General features: G+C 40.9%; 1 protein-coding gene across 2 annotated transcripts in view; it reads right to left on the minus strand.

The window, feature by feature from the left end:
* The window catches only part of NEGR1 (neuronal growth regulator 1), a 692,522-nt gene extending 676,150 nt beyond the window's left edge, over positions 1-16,372 (minus strand). Inside the window, exons 1-2 of one of the 2 annotated variants that reach the window (XM_006121060.5) lie at positions 16,184-16,372; positions 15,047-15,539 (exon numbers count right to left, since the gene is read on the minus strand). In XM_006121060.5, the coding sequence (XP_006121122.1) occupies positions 15,047-15,222 (176 nt within the window). In that variant the 5' untranslated portion in view covers positions 15,223-15,539; positions 16,184-16,372. The remainder of the gene's footprint in view (positions 1-15,046; positions 15,540-16,183) is intronic. The other variant, XM_006121061.5, reaches the window with a different exon arrangement.
* Between the last annotated feature and the right edge of the window lie 481 nt (positions 16,373-16,853).

Below are 16,853 nucleotides of genomic sequence, written 5' to 3' on the forward strand. Positions count from 1 at the left end.
AGTCCCTCAGCAGGAGATGTGAGTGATACTGGTCCTAGAAAAATGTTCATTTAGTCCTATCTAGCAGTTTTTATTTGAAAGGCTGTTTATCTGTTTAGAGAATTTGTTGTTAAAGGAATTTTCTATGTTTTCCTAGTGCCTTTTAATATTACTAATATTTCTAATGCTATACCCCTCAGGAGACTGAATAATTAAGTAGTGCAGTCTTCAAATTAATCATTAACTAGTGCAGTCTAAGAGAGTTTGAACCTCTCTAGTCTGGCACTTTCTGTTCCAGCAATATCCATGGTCTGGCATGATTTTTGTTAGTCAAATGTCTACTTATTATGAGCATGGCCAAGTTTCCATAAAGTTTGTTTACTGCTACAAGTCCTAGCGCTCAGTGTTCTGTGCTGTTATTTAGCTCTAAATTACCCTTAAATATCTTTTAAGAGCCCAGTAAGTAGTGTAAGTATTGGTAATACTGCTAGACAATATTGACCTCTAATGGTTCAGCAAATTCTCTGGTTTGGCACCAATCAAGTCCCAAGAGTGCTGTACTAGAGGTTCAACCTACAGTCAATGCCCTCATCCATAAATACAGCTACATTTGCAATATTTCAATAGTTCAAATGACAAACTGCAGAATAGCACAACTGATATTTCTTTAAAAGTTTAAGGTTATTGCAGAAATTAATACTTCAAATGTTAGACATTATAGTGAACATTAAACAAGGAGGAATTTTCCTGTCAATCAAGTATCAAGCAGACAGATTGAGAGCCCAGAGGGAAGTCAGGGAGGGCATGGGAGTCCAAAGAGTGAGGGGCCCTTAAGTGGACGAGGCAGCTTTTGATACAGTCTCCCACAGTATTCTTGCCAGCAAATTAAGGAAGTATGGATTGGATAAATGGACTTTAAGATGGCTGGAAGGCTGGCTAGATTGTCAGACTCAACAAGTAGCAATCAACGGCTCGCTGTTTTACTGGCAGTCGGTTTCAAGCGGAATACCCCAGGAATCGATTCTTGGGACGGTTTTGTTCAACATCTTTATTAATGACTTGGATGAGGGAATGGATTGCACCTTCAGCAAGTTTGCGGATGACACTAAGCTAGAGGAAGAGGTAGATACGTTGGAGGGTAGGGTCCATAGTGACCTAGACAAATTGGAGGATTGGGCCAAAAGAAATCTGATGAGGTGCAACAAGGACAAGTGCAGAGTCCTGCACTTGAGATGGAAGAATTCCAAGCACTGTCACACGGCACGGAGTAGGTAGTTCGAATTAGAAAGCCTACCAATTAGAAAGCCTACCATTACACCTCGAATTAGAAAGCCTAATTCGAACTACCTACTCCATGCCGCGTGTAGCCGCAGGCACGGAGTCCGCACTAACGGGGATTTAAAAATGGTGGCGCCCGGCAAGATGCAAATGAAGCCCGGGATATTTAAATCCCGGGCTTCATTTGCAACTTCGAATGACTACATTAACCACCCTAGTTCGAACTAGGGTGGTAGTGTAGACATACCCTTAGGTCCTGTCCCTGCCACAAAACATGTATGTTTCTTATTTGTAGGGATGGGATATCTGCAGTCCTGCAATATTATGGTCAAGGAATCTACCTGACATCTTTTCTGCCAGGTCCATAGTATTGCAGGCCTGCAGACATCCCAACCCTTACAAAAATAAGAAACTAGTTTTCCACAGCTATCCTGAAAGAATGACTCCCTCAGTTGGCCAGTTTCTCTCTCAGCCCTTTCCTGTGCCTCCTATTCACTTTCTCCAGCGCTCTATAACAAAGACTCCTTCCATTTCTGCACACTCTGCTGCATCATGCTCACAAAGATGATGCAGTCAGAAACTAGCTTTTTCAAGGTAGTAGGACTGTTTTCTAAAGAAGTAAACATCATGAGAATCAAGGCTCATGTCCAGACTGTACTTTAGAACATGACATGACAAAATGAAAGATTATTCCCAAGAAGTTAAAAAAGAACAAGGCTCTGGGGATTTTAAATTGTTTCGCAGGTACCCCATGGCATGCTCCGAGTGGCTCTGAGGGCTGGGGGAGACGCGGCATGCTCCAGACAGGGTTGACTGCCCTAACTCCACCATTTTTACCTGAGGCCCCACTCCTTCCAGGAGCACGGAGCTGGACTCCTCCGCCCCACCACCTTATCCAGGGGCCCGACAAATCTGTTGGCCCTCTGTATAAAGTACTTCTACTTTGACAATAGTTTAAACAATAAAATATGTGCGTGCAGATAGTAAAAGATCAGTGAAGACAATAGTAAAGCAGATTATGTATGACATGGATATGCTCTCAAGGGACTAAGTTATTCTGCATATTGTTGACTATAACAAGATTACTTTATGTAAATTTTACTACTGCATCAGATGTTATACTAAATCTGACAGTTCTCATTCCTGTAAATTTAGTTAATCAAATATTGAAAAATCTCAAAATACCATGAATACACAAATTATTTATTTTGTATCTGCATAACAAAACTATTGGCAATTTCTGCAAGAGATGTTGTTAGATTTTTCCTAGACAAAACTGTTACTACTAACAGTTGGATACTCTGTTTTAATTATGCATGACTAATGAGAGCTAGTTGCCTGTTTGACCATCAGATCATGTACTGTTGCCAAGGGAAAATCTTCTTAAAAGAGATTTGACTGTTTTTCTTTCAAAGCAGAACATGAACATATTATCCTTTTATTTCTAAATCAGTTTTGCAGCTTCAGAAAACCAAACTTCACCCAATCATGATGCCATATCTACATATCTCCAAAATTTGCCTCTCCAAGCTAAATATATAGGAGTTTAAAATGGAACAGCTTCATTAACAATTAAACCCAAACTATCTTATTTGCTGTGGTGTGCACACAGAACTTATTAATGGGCAATGTTCACTATCATAACAATTTCTCTCTCTCTCTACCAGTTTAACAACTGAAAATGACCACTACTCCTGTTTGGATTTGTAGGCTCTCTCAAATTAAACTGCCTCACATGTATTTTTACCTCCATGTGCCATAAATGAGTGACATGTGTTAAGGCAAGACCATATTACGAATGATATTTTACATATACCTCCTCGTGTAAATCCAGTTACCTCAATTAACCTGGTCTGTACTGAGGACTCTATTGTAAATTTTGGGAGGAAATTAAACTTTTGGCAGGAGGATGAGGAAATATTATTCTGCTGGACTGATTCTTAAAGTGACAGCTACCCAGGGTTCTGCACTGATTAGCAGGCAGAGAACTGGTGTGTGATTGTATCAGGAGCTTATAAGATCAGCTCACTCAGCTGGCCACTTTCTTGAGTTGGTGTTTTGGTTGAGGGGAATGAAAATTTTGCTCTGTGGTGAGTTCTTTCCTGTGGTTTGAAGGTGGGTTTCTCTTGCCAGTTATTTTCAAAGGCTGATAAAATCAAGAGAGTTTTTAATAGAACTATGAAGAACTGCTAAACCCTTTTAACAGGTCACCATTAACAGTTTAGTACAAGCCTGCATTACAGCAATTTTTCTAGTCTTGCCAAGAACATTCTGTTTGCCAACCTCATCTTTTCATGCCATCTTTTGGTTTACAGATTAGGCAAGAGGAATGTCAAGACTGCCATTGGCAGAGGTCTCTACATGAATCTGGCAAATTACACCATAGCTTTTTTTCTAATCTTATGTGATGGCTATGCAGGAGAGAATCTCCAATTGTGAACATCCTGATTAATTCAGGCAGTCTCCACATGACTGCTGATTTGAATCCCTCCAGCTGTGCATATATTTTAAAGTATTTTTCTGAAAAAAAAAATCTTTCAGATCTAGGACAAACTCTCTCCACTTCAGTGGTTGCAGACAAATCACTCAAGGGACAAGTGCAAGGTCTTCACTGTTTGAGTTATGGCATTTATTTTTCACTGGGGTATTGGAGGATGGAAGGACAACACTGAACCACAACATGTCCCCTCTTGGCTGCTAACAATCAGTGGCTTTAATTATTGATGAAGGTGGTCAGTGCAGCTATTAAGGTGGACAATGCTGTTTTTGAAAGGGAATGGCTAACTTAACATTAAAATACTGTAATTGACTACATAGTTGCATCCACTAAATGTGCAGTTAAAAAAGCAAACAATGTTAGGAATCATTTTAAAAAAGGGATAGAGAATAAGAGGGAGATATCTTATTACCTCCATATAAAACCATTGCAGGCCCACATCTTGAATATTGCATACAGATGTAGTTGCCTTATCTCAAAAAAGATATATTGGCATTGGAAAAGGTTCAGAAAAGGGCAACAAAAATTATTAGAGGCTTGGAACGGGTCCCCTATGAAGAGAGATTAAAAAGACTGGGACTTTTCAGCTTAGAAAAGGAAGATATGATAGAGGTCTATAAAATCATGACGTGTGTGGAAAAAGTGAATAAGGAAAATATATTTACTTGTTCCCATAAATGAGAACCAAATCAAATTAATAGGTAGCAGGTTTAAAACAAATGAAAATAAGTTTTTCTTCACACAGTGCAGATGGCCTGTGGCACTCCTTTCCAGAGGAGGCTGTGAAGACCAGGGCTCAAGAAAGAACTACATAAACTCATAGGCTACGTCTACACTGGCCCCTTCTTCGGAAGGGGCATGCTAATTTTCAAAGTGGGAATAGGGAAATCCGCGGGGGATTTAAATATCCCCCGCGGGATTTAAATAAACATGTCCGCCGCTTTTTTTCCGGCTTGGGGAAAAGCCGGAAAAAAGCGTCTAGACTGGCCCGATCCTCCGGAATAAAGCCCTATTCCGGAGGATCTCTTATTCCTACTTCGGGCCAGTCTAGATGCTTTTTTCCGGCTTTTCCCCAAGCCGGAAAAAAAGCGGCGGACATGTTTATTTAAATCCCGCGGGGGATATTTAAATTCCCCGCGGATTTCCCTATTCCCACTTTGAAAATTAGCATGCCCCTTCCGAAGAAGGGGCCTGTGTAGACGTAGCCTATGAGTTTAGGTCCATCAATGGCTACTATCCAGGATGCCTCTAGCCTCTATCAGAGGCTGGGAACGGGTGACATGAGAGGGATTACTCGATTCCCTGATCTGTTCATTTCCTCTGTGGCATCTGGCATTGGCCACTGTGGGAAGACAGGATACTGGGCTAGATGGACCTTTGGTCTGATCCAGTATAGCCATTCCAATGTATCTTAAATCTAGCCCTAGGTCAGATATACTGTAAATTATCTGGTTATATAGAATCTAACCCTGGGCTGCCCCTTGCACTCCTTCAATGCTCAGAATCATGGAGTGGAGGGGATCCCTGTAGAGGGAAATTTTGACCTCTGCCAAATACATAATAAGCTGTGAAAATCTCTGCATCTGAACTGTTGGCATGCTAAAAAGGGGCCAAAGTATCCATGCATTGTATGAATCCACTGAATGACATCCCTCTGGGGAGCAAAAGCATCATCAGGACAATACAATACTTTTTTCTGTAGCCTATAATGGAAACCCTTTCCAGGATGGACAGTTTGAATCTCTAGAATTGAATCTTCCATCTCCTGTTCTCTAAGGTTTAGTTTACAGTCAACTCTTGTGCACATTGGCATGAGTATTTAATGTTTAAAAGTCGTCTTTTCCTTCAGATATAAAGCATCATGTCTGAAATGGATCGAATTCCACCACCCAAGTCTAACTGATTAAGCAGTGACAGAGTTTAGAAACGTTTATGATAGATCAAATAAAGAACTACTGAGCAAATTAAGAATAGTTAAACTACTTGTACAATTTTCAGATGCCATAAAGTTGTCATCTGATAATTGGCAGAGATTTGGAATGGGAAAACTTGCCTAAGTGAACTTAGTTTTACAGATCTGCATATGACAAAATGCATTTATGCTTTCTGAAAGATCTGAGTAAAGATTCAAACAGCAGATTAATGCATGAGCCTAAAATGTAGAAGGATACCAAATAGGGGCACAGAAGTCAAGCAAATATCCTATAAATAAATGTGAATACAAAATGAAGTAGGAAAGATAAAATTAGAATATTTAAATATATACACCTCAGTTGTGTGAACATGCAAAGGGACTCTACTGATCATACTTGTATTGCCTGTATTCTCATCTAAAATATGCTGGGCCAGTTACTTCGGAGGCATATTACACTATCAAAACTCTCATTCACTTTACTAGGAATTCAGTATTTGGAATGATGGTGGATGTGTCAGTGGCTTTCCTCCTATGTGTGTATTGGTGCTCCTTTGCTGAACAGTATTAGATTTACAGGCCACTTTTCTTACCATCCTTTTAGCAAAAATGGTAATAACAGCAGCTAGACTACATATAATACTGTGCGCTCCCTCCCCCACTATCTGGAGCCATTAAAACAGTTCCCTGTTCAATAATCCTTGGTCTCTGGAGGTGCATCTAAACAATGTGTGCTATTTCAGGATATGTCCAGTATCCTGAAATAGCGTCCACCTCTTCACAGCATGCCCGTTTTTCCAAAATGCAGTTGAAATGACAGGCTTGCTATTCCAATGTCCAGTAAACCTCGCTCCATGAGGACTAAGAGATTTGTCAGAATACTGGTCTATTTCAAAATTTGGCACTGTGTAGACAGACTATCTTGAAATAAGCTCGAAATAAGCTACACAATTTGCATAGTTCAAATGGTGTCACTTATTTCAAGCTAGTGCTACAGTGTAGATGCACCCTGGGAGTCCTGTGACATAACTTTTCTCTGCAGTATTAGCTTGGCCCAAAGCCACAAGGCACTATTATTGCAAACATTGAAATGAGGCAATACAGATTTGGGCTAGGTGTTAAGCCTGGACTCCGCATCCAGGTTAGATCACAACTGACATCCTCTTGAGTTAGCTTCTCTACAAATCTCCATCTAAACAGAAGAATGCTTAACCCATGCAATACCCGTAAGGACTGCCCATGTATAGTGGCCACAGCCAACTGTTGTGCAGTCCAGTGAGCAAAGCTTACCAACTACATCCATACCTGAATTTTTCCGACCCATAATTCCAAGGGTTGCAGCTTCTCCAGCCTTAGCACTGATAGAGTGTGCCTTATAAATAATTTGACATTTTTAACCATTTTCCTATGTACATATGGAACATATAGAACAAACACCTAAGTCAACTTAAACATCATATATGTGATAGCTTCCACTTGTGCTCCTACCAATGAAGCTAGAGGCATGCAACTAAAAATTCTTTGTTTAGGAAACAACTGTATATTTAATTCCTTGGATGGAAAGTATATCAAGTTTTAGAGTATTCCAACAATTTAAGAACATGAATTTCATTATACATTTGTGGGAAAACTGACAAAGGAAAGCAAACACTTCTACCTACTTTGTAGAATAGGGTGACTTGTAAATTTCATTGTCCCATTACTTACAAAAATCCAGTGAATCATTGAAAAGGATACACTTAGAAACTTGAATTAAAGAAAATGAAGAACAAATTATGTTTACTTTTTCTAATCCCTGACATGAGGGTCTAATAAAGAGCTCTAATATGTTTGGCTATTACAAGGTTAGATTTCAGATAATTTAAAAAAAAAAGGATAAACTGAATTGCAATTTAAAACTTGTTTGAAAATTAGTTATTTGGAGCTAAATTATCCTAACTCACATTGGTGTAAATCCAGAATAGTTGTCTTGGAGTAAAAATCTGGGTTTGAGGGAAGTCTACACGAGTGAAACAGCGTTTGGGGCCTTTTTGTTCTTTCTATTCATGAGCTAATAAGATCAGGTCTGATTAAATATATTGTCATCTAGATAAGGATAAACACAACTAGACTTTGATTAATATGCAACTCAAACTCAAACATGTAGATATTTTAATGGAACTATGTTTTCAACATCCAGTGATAGGCAATTTAAGGAATCTTCCTTTCCAAAATGTATGAGATTTTCTGTGACACGTAAAATTGAGGGCCACATACATAACCCAGCTGCATACTAGACTACAGAATGACCAGACAGCAACTGTGAAAAATTGCAGTGGTGGTAGAAGCAATAAGCACCTATATAAAACAAAGCCCCAAATATCAAGACTGTCTCTATAAAATCAGGACAGTCTTAAGCTATTGTTGTCAGGTGCACATAAGAGTAAAATCCTCTCCAACTCTTCCAGAAGTGATATCACAGAGCAGTAAGTCAGCCAGCAAAACTATCAACACTACACAACACCCTCCGGCAGTTCCTATAGTTTCACTCAGCAATATTATTGGCAAGAAGTAGGTATAACAACAAGGAGACTGGTAAAGGGAGGCTTTGATAGTAACAAATGTATAAGCAAGAGCTATTTGATAGTTTGAGGAACAGAGGTCCATCATTACTGTAATCTCAAATTAGCCTTAATTTGTTCCTAACCCAAGTATAAGTGTACTGAAGTTGCTGCATCTGTTCTTCAGATCTTGCAGACATATTCTATCTAAACTATACCGCTCTTTGTACAGGACTATGTAGCACTTTAAAGATTAACAAGATGGTTTATTAGATGATGAGCTTTCGTGGGCCAGACCCACTTCCTCAGAGTGACTAGTCTTTAAAGTGCTACATAGTCCTGTATTTTGTTTCAGCTACACCAGACTAACACGGCTACATTTCTATTTCTTTGTACAGTGGCTTTAAATGAGTCATCAGATAACTGCAGTTTGCATACATTTCTAAAAGAATCCTGATTGTTTGCAGTACTTTAAGCTATTTACATTTTATAATACTTCTCTCTCATGCAATGCTCAGTCCTGTGGAGAACACTTCTACCCTTTCGGTGATTATTTCAAAATCTAGTTGACTTCATCAATGGGAGCATTGTACACAAATTGCAGGATAGAATTCAGCCCTCTGGCTTTTCTTTGTAAATGACATCATACTAAGAAATTTGAATAGTAATACTATTATATTATTTTTAAAAATTATCTTCCTTTTCAATTAGACTGGATAATAGTGATCCAGTGCGCCTTTTCTTAGGTTCAAGGGCCTGCCTGTTTGGGACAGACTGCAGGATCACAGCCAATTTCTTGGGGGAAAAAAAGAGAGCCAAAATTTATGTATGTAGATATTAGGCTTCTGATGTGATACCCACTGAAGTTAAAGGGAACTTGCTCTGAGTAAGCAATTCTTAAGATTTTTTAATCAAAAAAGTCATATTACCCAAATGAACAAAAGCTCTTGGCAAGCTGAAGAATTGGTCTGAAATTGACAAGAAGAAATTCAATAAAGACAAGTGCAAAGTATTACACTTAGGAAGAAAAACAATCAAATGCACAATTACAAAATAGGAAAAACCGACTAGAAGTAGTACTGCTGAAAAAGAGGCAAGAGTTATAGCAGATAACAGACTGAATGAATCAACAATGTGATGCAGTTGCAAATAGAGAATATTCTGAATTTATTAGCATCCAGAAGGTAATTGGCTTGCTCTATTCTGACTGGTTAGGCTTCATTTGGAGTACTACATTTCCGGGTCCCACACTTCCAGAGATGGGAACAAATTGGAGAGAGTAAAGAAGAGAACAGAAATGATAAAAGGTTCAGAAAATCTGACCTATGAGATGTTAAAAAAATGGATATGTTTAGTCCTGAGAAAAGAAAACTGTAGGGGGCGGGGCTGGGAACCCAATAAGTCTTCAGACATATTAATGACTGTTCAAAAGAGGACATCCCTCAATTGTTATCCATGCTCGTTGATAAGAAGCAATCAGCTTAATCTGCAGCAAAGGCCATTGAGATCAGTTATTAGGAAAAGCTTTCCAGCAAATTTCCAGAACATTTACACACTAGAACAGGCTTCCAGGGCAGGTTGAAGAATACCCATCACTGGAGCCTTTCAAGAACAGGTTTGACAAACACTGTCAGATTGTCTAGGTATTCTTGGTTCTATCTTGGGGGGGGGGGGGGGGGGGGGGGAAGAGAGTTGGACAAAGTAACCTCTCGAGGCCCTTTCTAGCCTTACATTATGATGATTCGGGTTGTTTGACCTGAAATACTTTGTTTCTAGGTGTTTTTAAAGGTCTAGTTTCTCCAAGGAGAAAGCAGTCTCTTCCTTACAACTTTCAGCCCATTGTAAAAGACCCAGGTTCTAGCTAGACATTGGGCCAGAGAAGAGAAAAAAACCTCCATAAGCGGATGGTAGGTGCACTTGCTTGTGATGCCAGAATCCCAAATTCAAGTCCCCAATTCTTTTAATCTATAATTATTTATACAAAGTAGAACAACTTCAGCGAGACAGAGAAACTCTGCCCAGAATTCCTTTAAGGTTAATGGATAGGGCATTGACCAGGCAGAAGGTGGAAAGAAAGCTCAAGTTCAAAGCCCTTCTCCCATCACCCCCCAAAAAATGCAATCAGGACTGAGCATTGCCATATTGTGCTCGGTGCTGCAGAAACAGAAGAATACATAATCCATACCTCAGACATCTTAAAATCAGTGGAATCACAAAATAGAAGAGGCCTGACTGTGAGAGCATGTAATGAACTGGTAGTGGGTTATGATTGCTCCCTGTGGTAGGTTTATTTAATGCTGTGTTTCATGGCATTCCATCAGCATTAGAAACATATTACCAATCTGTATTTTAATATGCTTCAGCACTTGTAAACTAACAAGTTCATCCTTTTATTTTACTTTTGATAACTTAGTGGTAACTCTTCATCTATTGAAATGCTTACTTTGAATTTTTTAGGTTGGAAACTTACAAGCAGGGAGGTCCAGGACAAGTTCAGAGTAGTTCATAGAGACTAGTATCCTATCTCATGAAATATGCCACCTGCTAACTTCAGTAGGACACTGTAAATAGTATTTTTGACTCGTAAGCATAGCTTTGTAAAAACAGGTAGGGGGAATACTTTGCCCTTGGCTACACAGGTGCAACTCCATTTGTTTCAATGGAAATGCACATACATAAATTGTATGCATGATCTGTTCCTAGCTGTCTTGTTCAAGTACGTTAAATGGCACAGACAGACGCATTAAAGTGTTATAATCTTGAAAACCTGAACAGGATTGTATTCAGAGCAAGCATATTGAAAAATGCTCCAACTCAAATAATCAAGACACCTGTAAATTAAGTGAATTAGCATAATCTTTTTCATCACATAGTGAAATGCTGACTCAAAGAAAGGAGAGTGACATGTAGAGCCTAGGTCCTTTAAAAGGCTTTTTGTGCTTGACACCTGCACTCATACTGTGTGTTTTAAACACATTCATTATCAGCTTTCTGATTTTAACATGCACAGTATGGAGGTAACTCCCTGGAGAGCCCACTTTTGCAAAGTAGAGAATAACTAATGCAGACACAATCAGAGAGCAGTCTAACACTAAGGGTGTGTCAAGACTACAGGGTTTTTTCGAAAAAGGTGGCCTTTTTTGAAAAAACTTCCTCTGCGTCTAGACTGCCACTGCGTTCTTTCAAAATTAAATTGAAAGAACGCGGCTTTTTTCAACCATGGTAAACCTCATTTTATGAGGAAGAACGCCTTTTTTTGAAAGTGCTCTTTCGAAAAAAGGCGTTCTTGAATGCAAACAGGGCTTTTTTGAAAGAGAGCATTCAGACTGCCTGGGAAGCTTGAAAGAAGTGGTTGCAGTCTAGACGCTCTCTTTTGAAAGAGGCTTGTAGTCTAGACGTAGCCAATGGGCACATCTACACAGCAACATTATTTCGAACTATTTTGCAATAGTGCTAGTTATTTTGAAATAATGTTGAAATACTGTCAATCTGGAGAACTTCTTACTCTGACTCCTGTAAACTTTACTCTATGAGGAGTAAGGGAAGTCAGAGGAAGAGTGCTCTATTTCGAAATAAGTGTTGTGTAGATGCTCCCAATTTCAATTTCAAAATAAGCTATGCAACTGACATAGTTCAATTTGAGTAGCTTATTTTGAGATAGGGTGAGTCTATATAGCGGGGCGTAAGTGAGGAGCCAACACACAAACATACCATACAGCAATGGCCATACCAACAAAGCTCCACTACAGAAAGAAAAGATGTGTAGTACCAATTTGGAATTACTTATATGGCTACCTTTGAGCACGGCAGTATACATTTTCATGAAAAATCTAAATACAGTGGTCTGGGGGAGCTGGAAGGAAAAGATTCTTTTTTATTCCCAAATTAATCACTTCATTGATCTCATTGGACTATAGAAAGCAATACTCTGTTGCCAGTGCTAAGACCTAATAAAAAACAAATCCTTATTTTCGTTAATTTAAAAGTTTCAAGCATATTTAAGATACGAGTATTCTCTGGGGAATATTTAAGGAGCAAAAAAAAGTTCTGTATCAAAAGTCTTATGAAATAGCTCTATGTACCCCCTTTGGAAAATGAACTCCCTTAGGGACTGTGTATTGTCCCCTGAAATAACTTGAAATACAGTAAACTTCAATTCAGCACAAAAAAAATCTATGAAAGATGTGAAAACTGAAAATATGGATTCATAAATAAGTCATGTATGTCGAAAGGGAAGAAAGAATGTTATATATTTAGATAGAAAGAATATGAATACCCTATTTTATTTCAGACCAAATTTTCTTTTGGCTTCTTAGTTCTCCTGGTAAGTAGTGATGTGTAGTCCATTTTTAATAGTATTCTCTAACAAAACAGATATTCTTTCACTTATGAGATAAAAATGATTGTTTGACCTTAAAACTCCAATTTCATTTATGTAATCCACCCAGATGCATAGGTACTGAGTTGTGAACTCATAATTTTAGGCCTCACAGAGTTTAATATACTGTAGTGCTACACTCTAACTGTAAGCCACCAACAGATAACCCTTAGAGTCACAAGAATATTTGTATTACTTTTTATTTTGAATGTAAGATTTTTTTTTCCAGGATAACCCATGGCACTCAATATTTGAGTTCTATCCAGAGCTAAGAACTGCAACTTCTCAACTCTCTCTCTCTCTCTCCCCCTCCCCTTCCCTCCCCCCCCCCCCCCGCCCTCTTTTCCTATCTTTATTTTCAGAGTTTTACTTAAAAGGTTGCAAAGTCTAAAATATGTCTACAAAAACAGAGAAACCAAAGCAAGTGAATTCATGGTTTCAGAATTCATGATCTGTCAATGGCACTGCATAGACTCTGATTTTTTTCTGAACAGAAACATCATTAGAACACTCAAGGAAAGTAAACTGGCCTGGCTTAAAAAATGCCAAACAATCAGGAAAAATATCATATGCAATATTTTTCAAAAGAAAAATTGTGAAATCCATGAAAATTGTATCTGGCTAAATCACTTTTTAATCTGGAAGCCTAAATCAGCTACTTGCAAATGAAAAGAAAGTGGCCTATAGCCAAATAGTTTGTAGTTTAAAATTATTGCAGATTAAAGTCTAGATTTACAAAGCACAATATTCACTCTATTCTTATAAAATCTAAAGTACCAAGAAAATGATTAATTACCACAAAGTATCACAGCAAAGTAAAATGTATGGAAGTTATATTCGAATTTTTGCAGTTTTAAACTGAAGATTAATTAACTTGATTCAAATAGGATTCAGATATATTAGGTACAGTGCTCTACCACTGGTAAACAAATTTTGCACCAGCCAGCTGGACTGGAAACAAATATTGTTACCATATGGAATGCAAGCTTCATTAAGGGATGCAATAACTGAGTTACCATAAGCATGTGATCTCTTTACAGCATAGAACTAGAACTAGCAGGATGTTTTTTTCATTTTAACCATTAGGAAATAAAAAAAGCTAAAGTCAGGGTATACACACTTATAATCCTGTGCAAGCTTTAATGCCTCTTTACAACTGAGCAATATACTGGCAAGAGATATTTGAATTACTGATTCTATAGCAGACATCAAAACCATCATATAGAATTTTTATCTAACACTAGGAATTTGCAAACTTACTATTCAAGAGGCAGATATGTATTATTTGCATCCATCTAATACTTAGTGAAAGAAGTCTTAGAAATTCTGTGTAATAAAGTGTTTGCTGTCTATAGTTGTCTCAAACCATGAATTAACTAGGCTTGGATTTTTGAATTCAAGAGCACAGACTGGCTCTTGAGTCAGGTTAGGTTTGGTTAAAATCTAACTATTTAAAATAGGAAATTATTTCCATCACAGATTATCAGGATTTATTAAGAGTTTCCTCATAGGACTGCATACCACACCCATAGAATTAAACTACAGATGCACTGGTTCATTGGTCATTAGACAAAGACGCCCGATTTTAATATTTAAAGAAACATCTGAAAATGTATTTTACACCACACAACTCTCAGACAGACTTGCACAGTGAATGAGAATACAGCAATTCTCTGAATAACGTGTTTCGAACATTTGAGGGGGGAAGTGATGAAGAATTGCTGAGATCTGTACGCTGCTGAGTATCAATTTACACTTAAAAAAAACCAGAACGAGCTGCCAACATCTCCTTCGGCAGTTGCTTCGTTTTAGGGAAGTAACTGGGCTATAGCAGTCTCCGATGAGCCATTTACAGCTTTCGGAGTCTCAGGAAAGAGTGAGAGAAACGAGCCTTACGAAGCAGCAGCAAAACTTATTCCAGAGGAATTAAAAAAAAAAAACTTCCCAAACTTGGCAGAGTAGAAGAATACACGAGTAGCAGAGGGAGACCACTTAAGAACTGCTCTTATATCTAGAAACTGGGATTCTGGGCGAGCATAGGGACACGCCTTTTAATTCCACTTAACTACCTTGGTCTGGGATGACTCTGGAAAGGGATAAACGGGACCATGAGAAATGCACTTTCCTAGCAGCAGAGGGACTGGCCCTCCTCAATGGGAAGAGTTGGCATGAATGACTGAGCACTAGTTTCCAACTGGTACCACCTCTCCCGGACCTCACATTGGCCTCTGACCAGGGCTGCTTGGACTTGGAGATGGTTTAATAAAAAAACAACAACAACAACAACCCGGAGCGTGTTACAAAACGTCCCTCTTTCTAATGCCCCGCGTGAGACGCAAACCTCTTTGAGGCAGCTGCCGAACACGCATCCACAAATGCCTGCGGTAGCTCGGAAATGGCTTTGCCAAACGCGCTCTCACTCACTTGCCCAGAGAAGTAAATAGGAGGCTGGTTTTTCCTACCTAAGCACAGCCGTGTCCCCTTTTCTGACCACCAGGTTGTCCACAGCCGCCCCAGGGAAGTCCATACTCTGTCCGGCTGGGAGGCAGGAGGGCAACAAGCAGCACAGGCTGAGGAGCACAGCAGCCAGCCACTGGTTTGAGCAACAAGCACCCTGCACCAACAGCATCATGTCCATCCCTGCTCAGGGCTGCTCGCTCAGCTCCCAGTTCCTCTCAGTCCCCAGCGCCGGGTGCGCGCGTGTCCTCTTCCCTCCAGCCAGGCAGCGAAGGCACTGGCAGAGCGCTGCCTCGCCTGGTTCCTTTTGGCCGAGTCCGGAGTGCGTCTAGTCTCGGGTGGCTCGCACACCATCTAGCGAGGAGGGAAGCGCGCGGGAGACTGAGAGCAGAGGAATCAGCAGTTGCGGCAGCAGCGTCAGGCTCAGCAGCAGCAGACGGCCCCCAGGCTCCGAGCCGGTTGCCATGCAGCCGTTTCCTTAGCAACTTGTCCTGATGACTGGTGGTGGAGCAGAGACAAAAAAAGGGGGGGGGGAGGAAGAAGTAGGGGAGAACTAGCTAAAAGCAAAGCAGCAGCGGGAGGAGGTGCGCTACAGCCACCGCCATGGCAAGACGGAAATAAATGGCATGCAATTAAAGGCACTGATTGCAGCGTGACACCCCCCCCCCCCCACCCTGTTGGCTGAGGGCGACGGCTGAGTTTGCTTGTCAGCTGCTTTTTGAAATAAAAAGTCGTGCGAGCGATCAAGCTCCTCTCCCGCTCGACGGCTCGTAGCCACGCCCGGCTCCTGCTGCCCAGAACGGTTCCGGCCCAGCGCGGCTCTGAGCCGGCACCGGGCGAGCAGCCGGACGCAGGGAGCAGGCTGCGGAGCGAGGCACAAGCGGAGGAGGATTCTGCGCCGGAGCCCTGGGCTGTGCGTGAAGCGCCCCAAAGCCTCCACACCGGGGAGTTCCTCCCAGCCCAGCCCCTCGTGAACCCGGCTTGTGGGCGAGGAAAGTGCCCCAGGTGCACGAGGAGGGCTAGGAATCCAGCCTTCAGCCTTCTTCCCCTCGGCAGAGAAGAGCAGGGAGTTCCCTGCAACGCCTAGCTAAAATGAGATAAGGGGCGTGCATGCCCTAGGCTGGGAGAGCGCAGCCCCTCACCTCTCTCGAGAAAAGAAATCAAAGCCCAGGCAACAGGTCACATCCTCGAGGGACCAGCGACTCCTTTCCCCCAGAGGGACAGGTAGAAAGGGAAAGAGGCGCTTTCATACTGGTCAATGTCCCCTTAGTGCAGGGCGGGGCAATCATTTTTACAAGGGGGCCACTTCATACATTTCTGAAGTAGCCCTGGGCCACCCCAGAATGGGCAGGGCCAGGGACTTATCATGACTCCCTGGCAGGCCCTGATTGGTCTTGGTGGTGGGAGGAGCATGTGAAGTCTTCCCCCCCCCAACCCTGTGCCTGGACAGAATCACCAGCTGATTTAAAACATCTGGCAGCTTCTCTTTAGGTGCCACAGCGGGAGACCTCACATACTCCTCCCACCCCCAGGCTAAACGGGGGTAGGGGAACATGCAAAATCTCTCATGCTCCTACCTCTCTACCCTGCCAAGGGCACACAGGAGCTAGAAAGAATCGCCAGCTGTTTTAAAATCCTCCTTGCACCCTTGGTGGGGAGATGAAACTTCATGTGCTACCCTGTCCCCAAGTCTCGATTGGCTTGGTGGTGGGAGAGTGTCAATTGCTCCTTCTTGTGCAAAAGTCCATTGGGCAAAAATAGCAGCTCGTTAGGTATGCAAATGAGGTGCAGCAGTGAATATTGCGGCACCTC

Source organism: Pelodiscus sinensis, chromosome 9 (assembly GCF_052426305.1).
Source record: "Pelodiscus sinensis isolate ZL-2025 chromosome 9, ASM5242630v1, whole genome shotgun sequence".
Taxonomy (NCBI): Eukaryota; Metazoa; Chordata; order Testudines; family Trionychidae; genus Pelodiscus; species Pelodiscus sinensis.